General features: G+C 50.2%; 3 protein-coding genes across 3 annotated transcripts in view; 2 read left to right on the plus strand and 1 right to left on the minus strand.

The window, feature by feature from the left end:
* The window catches only part of LOC119090129 (WD repeat-containing protein 7-like), a 68,759-nt gene that overhangs the window by 16,056 nt on the left and 30,948 nt on the right, over positions 1-21,755 (minus strand).
* LOC119114882 (cuticle protein 7-like) lies at positions 6,924-8,368 on the plus strand. Its single transcript, XM_037238943.1, has 2 exons — positions 6,924-7,015; positions 7,201-8,368. Exons 1-2 carry the CDS (start codon positions 7,004-7,006, stop codon positions 7,744-7,746), a joined length of 558 nt encoding a protein of 185 aa, XP_037094838.1. The 5' UTR covers positions 6,924-7,003; the 3' UTR covers positions 7,747-8,368.
* On the plus strand, positions 17,520-18,938 carry LOC119114880 (cuticle protein 7-like). The gene is made up of 2 exons (XM_037238940.1): positions 17,520-17,559; positions 17,745-18,938. Exons 1-2 carry the CDS (start codon positions 17,548-17,550, stop codon positions 18,561-18,563), a joined length of 831 nt encoding a protein of 276 aa, XP_037094835.1. The 5' UTR covers positions 17,520-17,547; the 3' UTR covers positions 18,564-18,938.

Genomic DNA, 21,755 nt, shown 5'->3' on the forward strand with positions numbered 1-21,755 from the left:
GGCCCGATTCATCGTGGATCGTCACAAGGGTTCAGCCCGACATGTCCGCAAATTTCACCGTCATCCATAGAGCCCTGTGCATGCGGAAAAATGAAGACACCGAAATAAAGACAGGCATTTTTAACAATAGTTTTGGAGCGGATATTACACCTTACTCAACATACCGCTGACAAGCATCTAATTACCGTAGTTCAGGGCGTAAATCCGCAGTCTTGCAAACTTGATTCATAATTTGTCGCGTACCACATTCCGCGCCGGTCTGCCGGTAACCTTCGCCGGCTGGCGACGCTACCACGTGGTCATGACGACGCAGATCGGACGCCGCGGCGACCCATCTACGCACTCGTCGCCCGTCTAACGCGAACATTGCTCCGTTCTGTGGTCCGCTCGTGCCGTTGTAGTACGTGTTGAGGGCGAGTCATGCGTTAAGAGAACGCTGGTTTCAAGTTCTGTCTGAACGTAATGCATGGGCAACCATGCGTGTCTCAGCCGAAGACTCCCGATTACAAATATTGCGCGTTATGGCAAGAATGAGCACGAAGCTACTGTGCACAGGCGAGTAACATCACGTTTACGCAACACGTTCACAACAAAATTTCAGGATTATCTAATTCCAAGTAACCATATATATTAATGTGCGGGGTTCAACGAGACAGAACAAAATTGGACAAAAAATGAGAGCAGACACACAGACGTTTCAAATTACCTGTTTGCATGCACAATTTGCCAGTACGCCAAAATCCTGACCCAGTGCAATGTTCCTCGCTGAACAAGGACGAAGACAAAGACGACCATGCAAGCTTGACGGTGCCTGACCGCCGAGGCAAGCTGCTGTAAGGATCGGACGCCGCGTGACGTCACCTGCGACGGGGGGGGGGGGGCTCGGTCGCGAGCAGCCAGGCATCAGAAGGCGGCAGCCAGGGCGTGGGCCGAGGAAGGGCCGTCACTGCCAAGGCCGCCCGCCGTCCGCCACCGCCGGCGGGCAGGGCGGGATCGGCCGCGCGCTCCTGCTAACCACCGCGCCGGGCGGCACCGTTAGCGCGTCCGAGGACTGATGTCCGGGGCTGAGGTCCGGGGCTGATGTCCGGGGCTGACGTCCGGGGCTGACGTCCGGGGCTGAGTTCGGGGACTGATGCCCGGGGCCGAGTTCGGGGACTGACGTTCGGAGCTGAGTTCGGGGACTGACGTCCGGCGACTGAAGTCCGGGACTGAAGTCCGGGGACTGACGTCCAGGGCTGGGTTCGGGGGACCGACGTCCGGGGACTGAAAACCGGGACTGAAGTCCGGGGACTGACGTCCGGGGCTGGGTTCGGGGGACCGACGTCCGAAGACTGATGTCCGGGGACTGGCGTCCGGGGACTGACGTCCAGGGACGACGTTCTCTGAGTGTAAGAGTATGATTTCAACCCAAATTATAGATTTGAGGTTTAACGATTCATCCAATGATTTCTACGCACAAGTAACATACTTAAAGTTGCTCCTGATATTCCTTCTGGCGGCCCTTATTCTGAATGCTCCACGTCACCCACAAGGCGCCTTAGCGGCGCGGGAGAAGTCAAAAGATAACGGACGTCAAAGTTACGGGTTACCGTCGTTACATATGAAACTAACGCTTGAGCTAAAGGACCGAGAAAACTGAATTCATAAAATGTAATTGCAGCATCACCACTAATATCAATCAATTGATTGGTAGCACGTGGGAGGTATCAACGTTCATCTTGAAAAAGCTAAACGAAGACGGTAGCATCTAAAAGAGACATACCTTCCACGATAAAACCATTTACCTTAGGTCACCTTAATACGGACCCCGAGTTGCCCTCCCATCCGCACCCCCCCCCCCCCCCGCAAAACCATGAGGTTAATGGCTACACGGGTCGCACCAACATCTAAAAAAGGGCACGATTCGCATCATTCAAAATAGACGTGGCTAGAACAAAATTCAGTTGCCAACCGAAACAGAGACCGACACGCTTGTCCTTCCCTCTGATCCTCGCTCACGTTCCACTCATATCTATCTCAACAACGACATCAGCAAAAGCAACATGCAAGCCCGTGAAATCCCGAGCCAGAAAATCATAAATGTATCGAATCGACAACCAATCCACATGCCACAAAGTCGTTGGTTTTTGAAGTGCCAATTCCGTTCTACGATAATATTGGTGCAGTTTTTGTTTCGAGTGGCGAAAAATGACAAACAAGAGCTTCCTATATTGTCTGCTTTACTAGCAAGTACGCCCGAAACAGATAAAAGCAGATAATTTCTATGATGACATATAATAATATGATAGCACGCGACACACCACATTAATATACCAACAATGAAAAAGGAAAACTATGCATTTCAAATTCTTTTGTGCGATGAGCACAACCTAAATTCACTCATGTTGGTACCAGAAAATGCGTTAAGACCGTATTCTGCCATGAAAGGGACGCCGAAGTCAGCCCAAATATAGGATGCAACAGAAAAGGGAAACGTGAACAAAATCGCAGACATTTACCCCCCCAGTTTGTATGAGCTCTGTGAGCAGACAATCCAATTTCGCTTGGACCACCATCGTCTAAATCTGTCCATTCAGGAGCAGCGAGCTTGCTCTGCGATGTAGCTGTGAGATCCCCAAGGCAGACCAGCATTCTGCGGCCGCGGAGGACGCGGACAAACTGAGGCGAAGCTGACGCTCTAATTACGAATAATGTGTCCGTTCTGAGAAATACAATGCACTGGCCTAACTAAAACAAACAAGTTGCTTGGGGGTTCGATATCTGCGTTCAGATCCAAGCTTTGGAAAAAGATCTTTAAATTTGTGTAACGCACCTGACCTGGGTAATTATGTAAAACCGCAGCTAGAAATCGAGCGCTTGGAATCATTAAGAATGTAATTCACTTGAAAATAGCAGTCGTCATGTCCCCGCTTCAGGAATTTCACAGCGTGTTGGCTCGTCGTCGGATGTGTCCTGAATCTAAATGGACTCGCGATTCCCCACTGCATTCCCCCTCTTACGGCTCATACTGACTAAACACACTGGGCTTTGCCCCGCCATCCCACTGGATACCCAGTTTTACATGCGCCTAACAACGTGCTCGGCTGCTCATTCCACTGAATGGTACCACAAAAGGAAGCATGAAGGTGCAGCGCTTTTACTGTCATGCGCAGCCCAGCTGAGGTCAGTGTGATATGAAGAGCACAACAATGCCCAGGGCTGGAAAATGGTTTTCAGAAAAGCGTGCTATTCCTTCATCAGTTTTTTACATAGTTGTTTTTGTAGGAAGTATGGAATAGGACGAAGGATAAAATCAACGCTTGAATTTGAATAGTTGTGGTAGACAACCTGAACCGGTGGCAATGGTATGCATCACACGGTTTGACACAGAAGTGACTGTCTTACATATGTTACGGCATCCATATGTGACTATGCATTAGTCAAATCATGCAGTGTGGAACTGCATACCATGGAAAGCTACGAAGTGCACCTTTGCTTTTTGAATCTCAAATCAGAGAGGGAGGATATCAAATGGATGTTTTCGTATGCAATCAGATTTAGCATGTGAACATCAAACAAGGGGACGAGAAGACATCAATTTAAAGACGCCAATATAATTTCAAGAGTTGGTACAGTGCAGTTATTTTCACATCACATCTAACGCTGTTTACCATCAGAAGTCAACACACGTGCACACATATGGGCTGGCGAAGTACCGTGCTAGTGCCATGCCTGATTGCGCAACAAAAAATTACCAGTCTGAGGAGTTTAGACCGAAGGAATCGGATCAATTTCACTTCAGCTTTCGATCCGCTTGTCATTCATGCATAGAATGCGTGGATGAAACCCAGTTATTCGTGGTTCATACGGCCTATATCAGAATCGGGTGGTATTTTGTTCCCCTGCATGACAAAAGGCGCAGGCTTGTATAAAGCAATGCCTCTCGACCTCGGCCTTCCGTCACAGGTTCAGGCAGGGCGACACCGAAGGCCACGGATTTACGCTACGGTTTTTGCGCACAAGAATGCTGATTGAATCGGGCCACTTGTGTGCGGAACCGGGTTTGTACAGCGGGTTGGGATCAACCAACCCCGACGCAGAAAAACCCACGTTGCTATTCCAGCGGCCAGACCACCAATAACACCAATAAATGGGCACTCAAGGCAAACTGGTGGCGGTATCCCGGCTGGCGCGCCGAGCTTTCCCTCCAGCGGTCAGAGCAGGACCACGGATCCGACGGAGAGAATGCCTCCCACGCTGCACCTCCGCAGCCGAGGAGACGCAGCCGCGCAGGCTTCAGCGCCGCTGCCGGCGAGAGGCGGGGGCTCGCCCCCTCTCGCACAGCCGGCGGCGCCGATCCGGTCGGCGCACGAACCAGTTTTTGGCCGTCGCGTCTGCGTCTGAGTGAGATGACGCCGCTGCTCGTCTTCGCCAGCGCGCTGCCGCCACCAGGTGCGCCAGTTTTTGCGGGGCTCGCTGGCAGCTATGCGAGGGCGTCTTCACTCTCCGACAGCAGACAACTGCCACACGTTTGCACAATACCAATGTCAAACCCACAACCTAGCCACCCATTCTCCACATACGCGACAGCGTTTCGCTGAATGCTTTGCGGAGCTACATAAACGAAGCAGAGCGACATCGTCAGAGAAAATATAAAAAAACGAGGCGGAACAGGGCTATAAATAAAAGAGATTCAACGGTAAGGACGGAGAAATAAATCTACATTATCAGATACACTAATGCAGACATCCCCGAAAGAAAGCCATCGTATTTTAGCTCTGATGCAAAACCCGTGTTCATTCGTAACTGGTTGGCCAAAATACTTTTGAGCTGAGGCATACTGTTCACAAAATGTTAAAATCTTAATCAACTTGGATTTTCTCAGGTTTATGGACCGTATCGTTTTGACATCGGCACCAGTTGTTAATCAGGGGTTTTGGGCGCGCCGACTGCATAGGTCATATTGCACCCATAACGTTGTCATTTAGTTACGAGGTGAATATATAGAGCGAAATCCTATTTTTGCAAGGAATGAAAACAGTTGGCCATCTTCAAGAAGTTGCGAGTTATTACCAAGACGTGCCTGACGGGGGCCGAATCCAGTTTGCTATCCCAGTACGACTCCAACCACGATAGTCCATGTCATCCCGTCTAATTACCAGGCTTAATCCAGATTGAACTGCATTCCAAAATCTACCGCCAAATACACGACAACCGAAGCCGCTAAAAACTCCTCTCTTTGAAACTTCAACATAGCACAGCGCCTGGGCACTTCCTGCCGCAGTTCGGCTCACCCAACGCAGCAGCTATGACAACCTGTGTACTTATGAAGAGTGCAAGAAATAAAGGCATACCTACGTATGATGCGGTGGATGTTGATTACCTTTGCAAAAACAAGAGAACAAAAATAAACAAGAAAAAAACGCCAAAAATTGATCCCACACCAGGAGACATTCGGTGAAAACGTTTTAACGGCGTAGCACGGCACGCAAGAAGTTCTTTAAACAGTCTGCCGCAACGGCCACTGCCGCAGGCAAAGCCCAGCCAACATAGGAGTTAGGATAATTTGTGTGCATATTACGAAAACAAGAAATGGAAGTGGGATTGCGAAGAGAAGTGGGACCTACGCAGCATCCGTTGAATGTCGATTACTCTTGGAAGAATATAAAACACGAAAACAAGACAAAAAAACGAACAAGAAATAAAACACACCAAAATTCTGATCCAATACAAGGAGTCACTTAGTGACGATCTTTTAACCGCAATGTCAAACTCATTGCAGAGTACACAAGAAATTCCTTGAACGATCACAAACATGTGGTAAAGCAAATCAAAACCTTTCGCCGATCAAAGGCGAGTGGAATTCAGTTGGAAAAACTCACGAGTGATCGATTTTTGTGCCAGTCCAACAACGGATTGCATGTAACAATATTTGGGTATTGCACCCCCAATAATTGTGCTGTGGTCAAAACTATTGACTGAATAGCGGTTTGTTCTCTTTTCTCCACCAATGGATACTACAAGCAATTAATACAATTGGCAACGGGCTTTTCAGCGCGGAAAATCGATCAAGGAATTGTTTGCGGTAACAATGGGGCCTGCAAGGCACTGGATTCAGACAGAACATGCCTTTGACAGGAAACAATACAGCTATGACAGATACTTTATCACCGAAAACAACTGAAGTAAGCGTTAACGGACATGCACGCTGTCATGACCGATCAGTCATGACAGAAATGTCAAAACTGAGCGATTTAAGAGTCTTCTGCGGGTAATTATGACCGCCTATGAGTGGTCAATGAGCTACATAAGCTTAGTTGCGACGGAAAATCCCACATACCTACCACAAAATGGCCAGTGTCCCACGAATATCTGCCAGCTGAGTTACTCTGACAGCGACCATATGTCAAAATATGTGCTTTTGTCAAAGATGCTATCGCAGCCTACAATAACAAACCAAACTGCTGTAATGTAAAAACCTGACGGCTGGATTTCCATTGTTTTCTCAACTGCTCATACGTCATTTTCGCACAGAGCTGCCACGCGCTCCAGTAGCACACAAGACATCCATTTCTGGGACGGTTCGACGCGGACCTCCTCCACGCTGTTGCGCAACACAACTTCCGACTTCTCCCCTGCGGGATTGAGAAACTAAAATAACACAGAAACGCCACTTTCGCCACACACACGCCACACAGAAACTGTCACCTTTCTTTCTTTGGAGTGCAAGTGTACTGGGAAACGGGGCCACCCAACCGCTGCAAGAGCCGGAACATTATTCCGATTTCCCTCCAGCGCCGGCCGCTCCCATGCCCTCCCCCCCCCCCCCCCCCCCCACGCCCAGTAAACAGATCATCGGCCCTGCGCGGGCCCGCTGTGACGTCACACAGGGCCCAGCGGCAGAACAGTGGTAGGTCCGGGCGGAGTGGCGGGGCCTTGAGAGGCCAGGACCAGCCGGCCTGTATAAAAGCCGGCCGCCCTCCCGCCACGGCATCACACACACACACCGGTGACAGCAAGCGACATGAACGCTCTGGTAAGTCTACCCCAAACTCGGTTAGGTGTCGTATGAACTGATGGCAAACACCACTCGTGGACATTATATGAGTTGCTTTAAGGGGACTGCAACTGTGGGATCCGATAACAAGTGTACATTTTATTCACAATGTCAGCGCGTGAAGCCATGCCCACCGCAACTAAGCTCTCTTTCTCCTGCGACAGGTGGTTCTCTCCGCCCTCGTGGCTGTGGCCTCGGCCAGCGGCTTCTCGGCCCTGCCCTACACCGGCTACGGCTACTCGGCCCTGCCCTACGCCGCCCACGGCTACTCGGCCCTGCCCTACGCCGCCCACGGCTACTCGGCCCTGCCCTACGCCGGCTACACCGGCTACTCGGCCCTGCCCTACAACGGCTACACCGGCTACAACGGCTACGCTGCGCCCTACAGCTACGCCAGCACGTACCACAGCCAGGACGAGCTGGGTCAGGCGTCGTACGGCCACGCCCAGGCCGATCAGTCGCACGCCGCTGTGCGTGACGCCTACGGCAATGTCGCCGGCGGCTACAGCTACATCTCGCCCGAGGGCAAGCCCATCACCGTCCGCTACACGGCCGGCGTCAACGGCTTCCAGGTCGAGAGCAACGCGCTGCCCGTCGCGCCCGTCGACACCAACGTCGCCCCCCGTCGACACCAACGTGGCGCCCGTCTACACCGGCGTTGCCCCCGCCCCCGTCGACTTCACGCCCGAGGTGAAGGCCGCCACCGCTGAGCACCTGGCCGCCATTGAGGAGGCCAAGGGCCGCAGCAAGCGCAGCGCCATCTTCGCGCCCGGCTTCTACTCGGCCGGCTTCCCCGCCCACGCCGCCAACTTCTACTCGGCCGGCTTCGCCGCCCCCCGCCGCCACCGTCTACTCGGCCGGTCACGTCGCCGCCGCTGGCTACCCGGCTGAGCTCACCGAGGTCATTCTCAACCCGGGCCACGCCACCGCCTACCGTGTCGACCCCATCGTCTAAGCCAGCCGGCGCCGGACAGTCAGCCAGCTGCGGCCACGGCCGGCCAACAGCGGTCGGGCGTTCATGTCGCTAGTCACCGAGTACCCGTGTCGCAAGTGTCGCAAGTGTCGCACGCGCGCAGAGGGCGCAAGTGTGGCAGCGGCTCGCGCAGCGCTGGCGTTTGTGTGAGCGCCGGCGCTGCACCAGCGCGCCAGCTGCCAGCAGTGTGTCTCTCTGTCACGCACCGAGCGACAGTGCCGCCTGCACTGGGTACGAAACGCCGCACCAGCTCACAGACCGGCCTAACTGTTCAATGGCTGTTTCGTTATGTTCAACATCCGCATTCATCTGCGTAAAATCACTATTTTTTAAATACAACTGCCATTCTTTGTAAACACTTCGTTGAGTTCCGTGGCGAAACAAGGGAACACTGGTGTGTTCTGGCGACATCAAAGCCTCTGCGCGAAACAGAGTCACCAAGCAGCCGATTCTTAGCAGACACAACAGGCTCAAGCTAACTGTACCGGCACGGCCCGTCAACGCCATTTATTAGGCGTTAATACTCTCAGCCACAGGTGGAAAATATTCCCCGTTTCAGTAGCAGCTGGTACGAGAAACATGGACACATTATGAAGGCAATGTGTGTATTCAAAGGTTACGTAACACGTCACCGACCCGTCAAAAGCCTCCTATGATGGACTCCATTGCTGACAAGGATATTTCACGGCTGTTCAGTTACGCCACGTTACATAACGGTGCCTCCGCTCACACGTTATAATATTCTGAGACGTGGAAACGGTAAATTCCGTCCATAATATCTCAACTAACGGCGTTTTTAACGCGACAGTTCAGTGTGTCGATGTACTGTATCAGTTATGAGGTCTGTCAGCACCTCATGCTGTGATGTCCAATCACATCCGAGAGCAATGAAATGCTGTTTCTAGTACCAACATGATAGAAATTAAATATTGCGTCCGTACACATGGGATAAAACCACCCATGCAGTATACAACAGTTACTGCATATATATATATATATATATATATATATATATATATATATATATATGTATATATACATAAGAGATACAACATATAATCAACCACAGCGGCTACAGCTGAGTAATAAAATACTGCATCGGAATGGAACAATTATATTTGGTAAATGTTTAAGTTTGTGTATGTAAACTGATCGGCACGCTTCACGCATCGGTGTCTTGGTTTTTGTGCCTTGTACTTGTGGGTTGGCCTTTATTCATGTTCTTCTTTAACGGGGATTATTTGCCTTTGCACTTGGATGGTCTGTTCTTGATGATCCAAAAGTTCACGAACAAACATAGCGTTATCATCAAACCGGGTTCCAAACAACGGCGGATGGAACAAACATAATGATTGTAGGACTCTCGAGGTTTTGTTTTACATCCATACGTTTTGCATCTATACACTTTGCAAGCCATGTCCGATGTGGCCGCAAGCTTCATGACAATGAGAACAAACGCAACCAAACATAGCAGAAATGCGTTTCAATTCTGTGCCACGTTGTAGTCACGTACTACTGCAACCGATTTCGCAGCAACAGCAGTGGTCGCATATTTTCGGTGTCAGCTCAAGCTCTTCTGGCAATAAGGCACACGTTATCAGGCGCGCCGACCAGATCCAAGCAATTTTACCGACGCAAGATTTCAATGCGTTAAGTTACATTTAAACATATTTTTCCCGCCTGAGGACTTCAATATACATTTTCTCATGCACATCTTTTCAATCCATTTCAACCAGAGGGGGACCCTTCAGAAATGCCCTTGAATTCTGACAGACTCGATCACTTCATGCCATGAACTTTATCAGGTGCACAGGTTTGGCAGCACCTCATTGTTGTCTAGGCTTGGAACCGTGCTCTGGGCAGACAAACTAGCTCGGCCTAGTGCATTTAAAGAACGCTGTCGTGTCTGACCTAGGCTGGTATGCCCCCGAGACCATATTCTCTAGAAAATTAACTATACAAATGCTGTGTGCCTGGGCTCCTTATATGGTTCGATGTTTGTCCTGTGACAAAATGTGTGGCAATGGCGGGGAAAACCTGAAAATAGCCGGGGGAGAGAGGGAGGCGGGGGCGCAGAGTTCTACACGGGAACACGATGCTTCCCAACCTCGAATGGTGCTCATTTACTTCCAAATCCCCTGGCCGTGATGTCAAAATCTAGCGGGCGTGTGATGCGATAATTACGCCACAAAACTCCAGCGCTTTTGCGGAGAACATGCGATGTGTGTTGAATCGGATTGCAATTATCAACTTATGCTTGTTGTGCGCAACGTTACGGAGATATATACCAATATACCAATACCAATATTGAGCAATCTTTAGCGCTCACCGCGAAAACCATCTGACGATACAAACTGGTGTGATCATCCTTTGCTGGGTACTCCATTCCTATGATCTTTCGCCAAAATCGGAGGGGGTCGGCGCCAAAAGTATTTGTTTTTTATTGGCTTGACGCGGGGTAGCTCATATCACACGCCAACAAATATCAGCGTGCTTTTCAGCATCGAGCCAAATAAGTTTGTATAATTGTAGCATATACCATTTTGAGGTCAAACGCGCTATTTATAGCCAATGAACACAAAACCAACAGTTGTAGAAAAACAAAACATGTGACAGGTTTCTGGGATGACACCACTGCTCCACGATGCGACTTGATCTTAGATCAAATTTGTGTTGCAAAACTTGCTAGATGAATGGAATGCATTCGGAGCTACGCAAACTTCTATAGCGTCGACTCTACTCGTTTTTGTCTGGGGGTCTCGGAAGTTTGGCATGCATCACTCTCTTCGCCGGCACTTGAAGTGTTTAATTAATGACGCGTTTTGGATTGCCATCAGTGAACGAACTACCTTAACACAGCCAGAAAACATGGCTTTCAGGCTACCTGGTACAAACTAACCTTCGGATTCAAAAATAACAGCCAACTATTCGCGCAGAGCTGCTCCCGCGCCAGGTTCTGATCCACTCCAAACTGATACTGTTTCATTGCTCTTTGGTACACATTGTCATCCAACATCATATCCGTCCACTGATAGCGCCTAATTGAAGAAGGGGAATTGAAGGTGCCTAATCGAACAAAAGAGGTCGAAGCATTGAGCTATGGTGTGGATTTCCATTCCACTCTTCAGCTTTCAGGATACTGCGATAACCCGCGATTAACACCGGCACACAGAGGCGGTTATCATTAGCAAAATACAAAAAATCCTAATCTAACAACAGAGGCCAAGACATTGCGCTTCGGTGCGGATTTCCACTCCACTTTTTCAGCTTTCAGGACGCTGCAACAACCTACGATTACCACATGCGCACAGGGGCGATAATCATTGGCACAGCCACCTTAACATGGCCGCTATTGACCTCAATGAGCATTGTGAATATCGAAGGCTGCAGCAGCATACCTGGGCCCGCGGCTGTCTGCTTAGCTTTGGTACGCGCCGCCGGATTAAAAAAAAACAAAAAAAAAAACGGCGACGTTTGTTGTGTCGTATCTTCACTCCTGTGGCTACATTTCGTTCATCCAAAACCTAGCCAAATTACACGATAATGCCCTTTGGGTTGAGCGAACGACTGAACACGCAAAAAAGCGAATGACTGAACACCCCACTGCACATTTGTCCATAAAGGGACGCATTTTCTGATGTAATAATATCAGCTTTGTACGTATGCATTATTTGTACCGACGCCAGTTTGGCGACAATTGCATTATTTCAGCCTTTCCTCTCCCTGGCTGCAGAGATGCAACTACAAATCACGGGCGTACTTTGTCCTGAATGGAAGGCAACGATGTTCGGCTGATAGGTTTTAGTCTATTTTGTAATATATAAGTACAATTTTAAAATCGCAGCTGTGCGTAACGTAACCGTTTCCAAAACTTCTTCCTCCCTCCCCTATTACGCTGCAGTTGCACTCCCATCTAAAACATCCTCTCCCTCCATGCCACTCATGATTTATGTTCGGCAACAAAGCAGGGTGAACAAAAATATTTTCTTACCCTGAATGTACTTTAAGGGTCCGGGGTCCAATTTTAGCACTTTGCAAAATAATCCTTTTACGTCCCGGGAAGAATTATCAAGATCCGCGCGCATGTCCAGTGAGTTCCCCTCAATGGCGGGCAGCCTGCATGGGCGGCGCCGGCGCCGGGGGCCGGGGGCCTTGAGAGGGCAGGACCGGCCGGCCTGTATAAAAGCCGGCCGCCCTCCCGCCACGGCATCACACACACACACACCGGTGACAGCAAGCGACATGAACGCTCTGGTAAGTCTACCCCAAACTCGGTTAGGTGTCGTATGAACTGATGGCAAACACCACTCGTGGACATTATATGAGTTGCTTTAAGGGGACTGCAACTGTGGGATCCGATAACAAGTGTACATTTTATTCACAATGTCAGCGCGTGAAGCCATGCCCACCGCAACTAAGCTCTCTTTCTCCCGCGACAGGTGGCTCTCTCCGCCCTCGTGGCTGTGGCCTCGGCCAGCGGCTTCTCGGCCCTGCCCTACACCGGCTACGGCTACTCGGCCCTGCCCTACGCCGCCCACGGCTACTCGGCCCTGCCCTACGCCTCCCATGGATACTCGGCCCTGCCCTACGCCGCCCACGGCTACTCGGCCCTGCCCTACGCCGGCTACACCGGCTACTCTGCTCTGCCCTACAACGGCTACACCGGCTACAACGGCTACGCTGCGCCCTACAGCTACGCCAGCACGTACCACAGCCAGGACGAGCTGGGTCAGGCGTCGTACGGCCACGCCCAGGCCGATCAGTCGCACGCCGCTGTGCGTGACGCCTACGGCAATGTCGCCGGCGGCTACAGCTACATCTCGCCCGAGGGCAAGCCCATCACCGTCCGCTACACGGCCGGCGTCAACGGCTTCCAGGTCGAGAGCAACGCGCTGCCCGTCGCGCCCGTCGACACCAACGTCGCCCCCGTCGACACCAACGTGGCGCCCGTCTACACCGGCGTTGCCCCCGCCCCCGTTGACTTCACGCCCGAGGTGAAGGCCGCCACCGCCGAGCACCTGGCCGCCATTGAGGAGGCCAAGGGCCGCAGCAAGCGCAGCGCCATCTTCGCGCCCGGCTTCTACTCGGCCGGCTTCCCCGCCCACGCCGCCAACTTCTACTCGGCCGGCTTCGCCGCCCCCGCCGCCACCGTCTACTCGGCCGGTCACGTCGCCGCCGCTGGCTACCCGGCTGAGCTCACCGAGGTCATTCTCAACCCGGGCCACGCCACCGCCTACCGTGTCGACCCCATCGTCTAAGCCAGCCGGCGCCGGACAGTCAGCCAGCTGCGGCCACGGCCGGCCAACAGCGGTCGGGCGTTCATGTCGCTAGTCACCGAGCACCCGTGTCTTTGCGTCGCAAGTGTCGCACGCGCGCAGAGGGCGCAAGTGTGGCAGCGGCTCGCGCAGCGCTGGCGTTTGTGTGAGCGCCGGCGCTGCACCAGCGCGCCAGCTGCCAGCAGTGTGCCTCTCTGTCACGCACCGAGCGACAGTGCCGCCTGCACTGGGTACGAAACGCCGCACCAGCTCACAGACCGGCCTACCTGTTCAATGGCTGTTTCGTTATGTTCAACATCCGCATTCATCTGCGTAAAATCACTATTTTTTAAATATAACTGTCATTCTTTGTAAACACTTCGTTGAGTTCCGTGGTGAAACAAGGGAACACTGGTGTGTTCTGGCGACATCAAAGCCTCTGCGCGAAACAAAGTCACCAAGCAGCCGATTCTTAGCAGACACAACAGGCTCAAGTTAACTGTACCGGCACGGCCCGTCAACGCCATTTATTAGGCGTTAATACTCTCAGCCACAGGTGGAAAATATTCCCCGTTTCAGTAGCAGCTGGTACGAGAAACATGGACACATTATGAAGGCAATGTGTGTATTCAAAGGTTACGTAACACGTCACCGACCCGTCAAAAGCCTCCTATGATGGACTCCATTGCTATTTCACATAGGACAAGGATATTTCACGGCTGTTCAGTTACGCCACGTTACATAACGGTGCCTCCGCTCACACGTTATAATATTCTAGGAGACGTGGAAACGGTAAATTCCGTCCATAATATCTCAACTAACGGCGTTTTTAACGCAACAGTTCAGTGTGTCGATGTACTGTATCAGTTACGAGGTCTGTCAGCACCTCATGCTGTGATGTCCAATCACATCCGAGAGCAATGAAATGCTGTTTCTAGTACCAACATGATAGAAATTAAATATTGCGTCCGTACACATGGGATAAAACCACCCATGCAGTATACAACAGTTACTGCATATATATATATATATATATATATATATATATATATATATATATATATATATATATATATATATGAGATACAACATATAATCAACTACAGAGGCTACAGCTGAATAATAAAATACTGCATCGGAATGGAACAATTATATTTGGTAAATGTTTAAGTTTATGTATGTAAACTGATCGGCACGCTTCACGCATCGGTGTCTTGGTTTTTGTGCCTTGTACTTGTGGGTTGGCCTTTATTCATGTTCTTCTTTAACGGGGATTATTTGCCTTTGCACTTGGATGGTCTGTTCTTGATGATCCAAAAGTTCACGAACAAACATAGCGTTATCATCAAACCGGGTTCCAAAACAACGGCGGATGGAACAAACATAATGATTGTAGGACTCTCGAGGTTTTGTTTTACATCCATACGTTTTGCATCTATACACTTTGCAAGCCATGTCCGATGTGGCCGCAAGCTTCATGACAATGAGAACAAACGCAACCAAACATAGCAGAAATGCGTTTCAATTCTGTGCCACGCTGTAGTCACGTACTACTGCAACCGATTTCGCAGCAACAGCAGTGGTCGCATATTTTCGGTGTCAGCTCATGCTCTTCTGGCAATAAGGCACACGTTATCAGGCGCGCCGACCAGATCCAAGCAATTTTACCGACGCAAGATTTCAATGCGTTAAGTTACATTTAAACATACTTTTTCCCGCCTGAGGACTTCAATATACATTTTCTCATGCACATCTTTTCAATCCATTTCAACCAGAGGGGGACCCTTCAGAAATGCCCTTGAATTCTGACAGACTCGATCACTTCATGCCATGAACTTCATCAGGTGCACAGGTTTGACAGGACTTCATTGTTGTCTAGGCTTGGAACCGTGCTCTGGGCAGACAAACTAGCTCGGCCTAGTGCATTTAAAGAACGCTGCCGTGTCTGACCTAGGCTGGTATGCCCCCGAGACCATATTCTCTAGAAAATTAACTATACAAATGCTGTGTGCCTGGGCTCCTTATATGGTTCGATGTTTGTCCTGTGACAAAATGTGTGGCAATGGCGGGGAAAACCTGAAAATAGCCGGGGGAGAGAGGGAGGCGGGGGCGCAGAGTTCTACACGGGAACACGATGCTTCCCAACCTCGAATGGTGCTCATTTACTTCCAAATCCCCTGGCCGTGATGTCAAAATCTAGCGGGCGTGTGATGCGACAATTACGCCACAAAACTCCAGCGCTTTTGCGGGGAACATGCAATGTGTGTTGAATCGGGTTGCAATTATCAACTTGTGCTTGTTGTGCGCAACGTTACGGAGATATACACCAATATACCAATACCAATATTGAGCAATCTTTAGCGCTCACCGCAAAAACCATCTGACGATACAAACTGGTGTGATCATCCTTTGCTGGGTCCTCCATTCCTATGATCTTTCGCCAAAATCGGAGGGGGTCGGCGCCAAAAGTATTTGTTTTTTATTGGCTTGACGCGGGGTAGCTCATATCACACGCCAACAAACATCAGCGTGCTTTTCAGCATCGAGCCAAATAAGTTTGTATAATTGTACCATACACCATTTTGAGGTCAAACGCGCTATTTATAGCCAATGAACACAAAACCAACAGTTGTAGAAAAACAAAACATGTGACAGGTTTCTGGGATGACACCACTGCTCCACGATGCGACTTGATCTTAGATCAAATTTGTGTTGCAAAACTTGCTAGATGAATGGAATGCATTCGGAGCTACGCAAACTTCTATGGCGCCGACTCTACTCGTTTTTGTCTGGTGGTCTCGGAAGTTTGGCATGCATCACTCTCTTCGCCGGCACTTGAAGTGTTTAATTAATGACGCGTTTTGGATTGCCATCAGTGAACGAACTACCTTAACACAGCCAGAAAACATGGCTTTCAGGCTACCTGGTACAAATTAACCTTCGGATTCAAAAATAACAGCCAACTATTTGCGCAGAGCTGCTCCCGCGCCAGGTTCTGATCTACTCCAAACTGATACTGTTTCATTGCTCTTTGGTACACATTGTCATCCAACATCATATCCGTCAACTGATAGCGCCTAATTAAAGAAGGGGAATTGAAGGTGCCTAATCGAACAAAAGAGGCCGAAGCATTGAGCTATGGTGTGGATTTCCATTCCACTCTTCAGCTTTCAGGATACTGCGATAACCGGCGATTAACACCGGCACACAGAGGCGGTTATCATTAGCAAAATACAAAAAATCCTAATCTAACAACAGAGGCCAAGACATTGCGCTTCGGTGCGGATTTCCACTCCACTTTTTCAGCTTTCAGGACGCTGCAACAACCTACGATTACCACATGCGCACAGGGGCGATAATCATTGGCACAGCCACCTTAACATGGCCGCTATTGACCTCAATGAGCATTGTGAATATCGAAGGCTGCAGCAGCATACCTGGGCCCGCGGCTGTCTGCTTAGCTTTGGTACGCGCCGCCGGATTTTAAAAAAAAAACAGAAAAAAACGGCGACGTTTGTTGTGTCGTATCTTCACTCCTGTGGCTACATTTCGTTCATCCAAAACCTAGCCAAATTACACGATAATGCCCTTTGGGTTGAGCGAACGACTGAACACGCAAAAAGCGAATGACTGAACACCCCACTGCACATTTGTCCATAAAGGCACCCATTTTCTGACGTAATAATATCAGCTTTGTACGTATGCATTATTTGTACCGACGCCAGTTTGGCGACAACAATTGCATTATTTCAACCTTTCCTCTCCCTGGTAGCAGAGATGCAACTACAAATCACGGGCGTGCTTTGTCCTGAATGGAAGGCAACGATGTTCGGCTGATAGGCTTTAGTCTATTTTGTAATATATAAGCACAATTTTAAAATCGCAGCTGTGCGTAACGTTACCGTTTCCAAAACTTCTGCCTCCCTCCCCTGTTACGCTTCAGCTGCACTCCCATCTAAAACATCCTCTCCCTCCATGCCAGTCATGATTTATGTTCGGCAACAAAGCAGGGAGAACAAAAATATTGTCTTACCCTGAATGTGCTTTAAGGGTCTGGGGTCCAATTTTGCACTTTGCAAAAGGATCCTTCTATGTCACGGGAAGCATTATCAGAATGCGCGCGCATGTCCAGTGAGTTCCCTCAATAGCGGGCAGCATGCATGGGCGGCGCCGGCGCCGGGGGCCGGGGGCCTTGAGAGGGCAGGACCGGCTGGCCTGTATAAAAGCCGGCCGCCCTCCCGGCATCGGCATCACACACACACACACCGGTGACAGCAAGCGACATGAACGCTCTGGTAAGTCTACCCCAAACTCGATTAGGTGTCGTATGAACTGATGGCAAACACCACTCGTGGACATTATATGAGTTGTTTTAAGGGGACTGCGACTGTGGGATCCGATAACAATTGTACATTTTATTCACAATGTCAGCGCGTGAAGCCATGCCCACCGCAACTAAGCTCTCTTTCTCCTGCGACAGGTGGTTCTCTCCGCCCTCGTGGCTGTGGCCTCGGCCGGCGGCTTCTCGGCCCTGCCCTACGCCGGCTACGGCTACTCGGCCCTGCCCTACGCCGCCCACGGCTACTCGGCCCTGCCCTACGCCTCCCACGGCTACTCGGCCCTGCCCTACGCCGCCCACGGCTACTCGGCCCTGCCCTACGCCGGCTACACCGGCTACTCGGCCCTGCCCTACAACGGCTACACCGGCTACAACGGCTACGCCGCGCCCTACAGCTACGCCAGCACGTACCACAGCCAGGACGAGCTGGGTCAGGCGTCGTACGGCCATGCCCAGGCCGACCAGTCGCACGCCGCTGTGCGTGACGCCTACGGCAATGTCGCCGGCGGCTACAGCTACATCTCGCCCGAGGGCAAGCCCATCACCGTCCGCTACACGGCCGGCGTCAACGGCTTCCAGGTCGAGAGCAACGCGCTGCCCGTCGCGCCCGTCGACACCAACGTCGCCCCCGTCGACACCAACGTGGCGCCCGTCTACACCGGCGTTGCCCCCGCCCCCGTCGACTTCACGCCCGAGGTGAAGGCCGCCACCGCCGAGCACCTGGCCGCCATTGAGGAGGCCAAGGGCCGCAGCAAGCGCAGCGCCATCTTCGCGCCCGGCTTCTACTCGGCCGGCTTCCCCGCCCACGCCGCCAACTTCTACTCGGCCGGCTTCGCCGCCCCCACCGCCACCGTCTACTCGGCCGGTCACGTCGCCGCCGCTGGCTACCCGGCTGAGCTCACCGAGGTCATCCTCAACCCGGGCCACGCCACCGCCTACCGTGTCGACCCCATCGTCTAAGCCAGCCGGCGCCGGACAGTCAGCCAGCTGCGGCCACGGCCGGCCAACAGCGGTCGGGCGTTCATGTCGCTAGTCACCGAGTACCCGTGTCGCAAGTGTCGCAAGTGTCGCACGCGCGCAGAGGGCGCAAGTGTGGCAGCGGCTCGCGCAGCGCTGGCGTTTGTGTGAGCGCCGGCGCTGCACCAGCGCGCCAGCTGCCAGCAGTGTGCCTCTCTGTCACGCACCGAGCGACAGTGCCGTCTGCACTGGGTACGAAACGCCGCACCAGCTCACAGACCGGCCTACCTGTTCAATGGCTGTTTCGTTATGTTCAACATCCGCATTCATATGCGTAAAATCATTATTTTTAAATACAACTGCCATTCTTTGTAAACACTTCGTTGAGTTCTGTGGTGAAACAAGGGAACACTGGTGTGTTCTGGCGACATCAAATCCTCTTCGCGAAACAAAGTCACCAAGCGGCCCGTCAACGCCTTTTATTAGGCATTAATACTCCAACCCACAGGTGGAAAATATTCCCCGTTTCAGTAGCAGCTGGTACGAGAAACATGGACACATCATAAAGGCAATATGTGCATACAGTAGCTACGTACCACGTCTTCTACCCGTCAAAAGCTTCCTATGATGGACTCCATTGCTGACAAGGATAGTTGACGGCTGTTTAGTTATGCCACGCTACATAACAGTGCCTTCGCTCACACGTTATAATACTCTGAGACGTGGAAACGGTAAATTTGGTCCATGATAGCTCAACTAACGGCGTTTCTAACGCAACAGTTCAGCGTGTACATGCACTCTATCAGTTACGAGGTCTCTCAGCACCTCATGCTGTGATGTCCAATCACATACGAGAGCAATGCAATGCTGTCTCCAGTACCAACATGATACAAATCAAATATTGCGTCCGTACACATGAGATAAAACCACCCTTACACCACACAATAGATACCATATGCATATATATATATATATATATATATATATATATATATATATATATTTTAAAAAATATATATACAGACATAACAGATACAAGAGACAATCAAACACAGCGGCTACAGATTAAAAAGAAATATTGCATCGAAATGCAAAATTATATTTAGTAAATGTTTTAGTTTATATATGTGAGATAACCAGCACACTTCACGCACGGGTGTCTTTATTCATGTTCTTTGTGCTTGTGGGTTGGCCTTTGTTCATGTTTTTCGTTAAGTCGGGCTAGTTTTTGAACTTGGATGGTCTGTTTTGATGATCCAAAAGATCAGGAACAAACATACGGTTATCATCAAGCCGGGTTCCAAAACTACGGCGGATGGAACAAACATAACGTTTATAGGACTCTCAGGGTTCACGTTCTGGGTACATCTACACGTTCTGCATCTACACGCTTCGCAAACCGTGTCCGATGTGGCCGCAAGCTTCATGACAATGAGGACAAACGCAACCAAGCGTAGCAGAAATGCGTTTCAATTTTGTGCCGCGTTGTAGTCATGTACTACTGCAATGGATTTCGCAGCAACAGCAGTGGTCGCATATTTTCGGTGTCAGTTCAAGCTTTTCTGGCAATCAGGCGCACACTATCACGCGCGCCGACCAGATCCAAGCAATTTTACCGGAGCATGGTTTCGATGCGTTAAGTTACATTTTAACATATTTTTGCCGCCTGAGGACTTCAATATATATTTTCTCATGCACATGTTTTCAATGCATTCCAACCAGGAAGGTACCCTCCGGAAATGCCCTTGAATTCTGACAGACTTGATCACTTCATTCCATGAACTTTATCAACTGCAAAGGTTTGGCAGTACCTCAATGTTGTCTCTACGCTTGCAACCGTGCCCTGGGCAGACAAACTAGCTCTGCCTAGTGCATTACAAGAACGCTGTCAACTGGACGTGACTAGACCCGATTGTGTCTGACCTAGGCTGGTATGCCCCTAGACGATATCTTTCTAGAAAAAAAACATACAAATGTTGTACAGCATATCCTGAGCTGCTTGTTGGGTTCGATTTTTTCCTGCGACTTATAATGTTTGACAATGACAGGGCAAAACCCGAAAATGGCGGGGGGGGGGCGGGGGGCACATGGGAGTATGATACATTCCATTTCTCGAATGGTACTCATTATCTCCAAACCCCACGACCATCATGCCAAACTCTGCCAGGCAGTTGATGTGATAATTACACAAAACATTCTACCGGCGCAAAATGGTTACGACTCAATGAAATCTAACTTGTCGCTGTCAGGCCAAAGGTCAGATCAATGTCACACCACATAACTGATGCACGTTTGCAGGAGACATGTAACGAGTGTTGAATCAGGTTACACTTATCAACTTATGCTTGTTGTGCGCAACGTTGTGGAGATACGCAAATCATTGAGTTTATCACGAAAAAAACTAAGATTGAACAATCTTCAGCGCTCAGCGCGGAAGACATCTGGCTATAGAAGTAGATGTTAACACCTTTTGCGGGGAACCCCATTCCCATCAACTTGCGCCGAGATCGAAGGGGGTCGAGGTCAAAGGTGCCTTTTTTATTGGCTTGACGCGGGGTAGCTCAAATCATACGCCAAAAAACATCAGCGTGTTACCTGGCATCGAGCCAAATAAGTTTGCATAATTGTAGCATATACCATTTTGAGCTCAAACGCGCTATCTATAGCCAATGAACAAAAAACCAACAGTTGTAGAAAAACAAAAAGTCTGAAAGGTTTTTGGGATGACACCATTGCTCTACGATCCGACTCAATCTTACATCAAATTTGCGTTGCATAACATGCTGGATGAATGGAAGGCAACAACAGCTACGCAAACTTCCATGGCGTTGACTTTTCTCTCCTTTTTTGTCTGGTGGTCTCGGACGTTCAGCATTCATCACTCTCTCCACCGGGACTTGAAGTGTTTAATTAGTGACGCATTTTAGATTGTCATCACACAGTGAACATCCTACTTCAATACAGCCAGAAAACATGCTTTTTAGCCTATCTGGTACACAACAATCTTTTGATTCAAAAACAAAAACGACCACTTGCGCAGAGGTTTTCGGCACCAGCCATCGCAACCGCGTTGGTACCTCCTCCAAGAAGATATTACGTGGATGCAGTACATTTCGCTGGCAGCGTGGCGCATTGACAAGGCTGCCGAGCTCAAGACACGTAGAAAAGCCCCTTACCATATTAAAGTGGGGTAGT

Source organism: Pollicipes pollicipes, unplaced genomic scaffold (genome assembly GCF_011947565.3).
Source record: "Pollicipes pollicipes isolate AB1234 unplaced genomic scaffold, Ppol_2.1 Scaffold_3087;HRSCAF=3621_pilon_pilon_pilon, whole genome shotgun sequence".
In the NCBI taxonomy this organism is placed as follows: domain Eukaryota; kingdom Metazoa; phylum Arthropoda; class Thecostraca; order Pollicipedomorpha; family Pollicipedidae; genus Pollicipes; species Pollicipes pollicipes.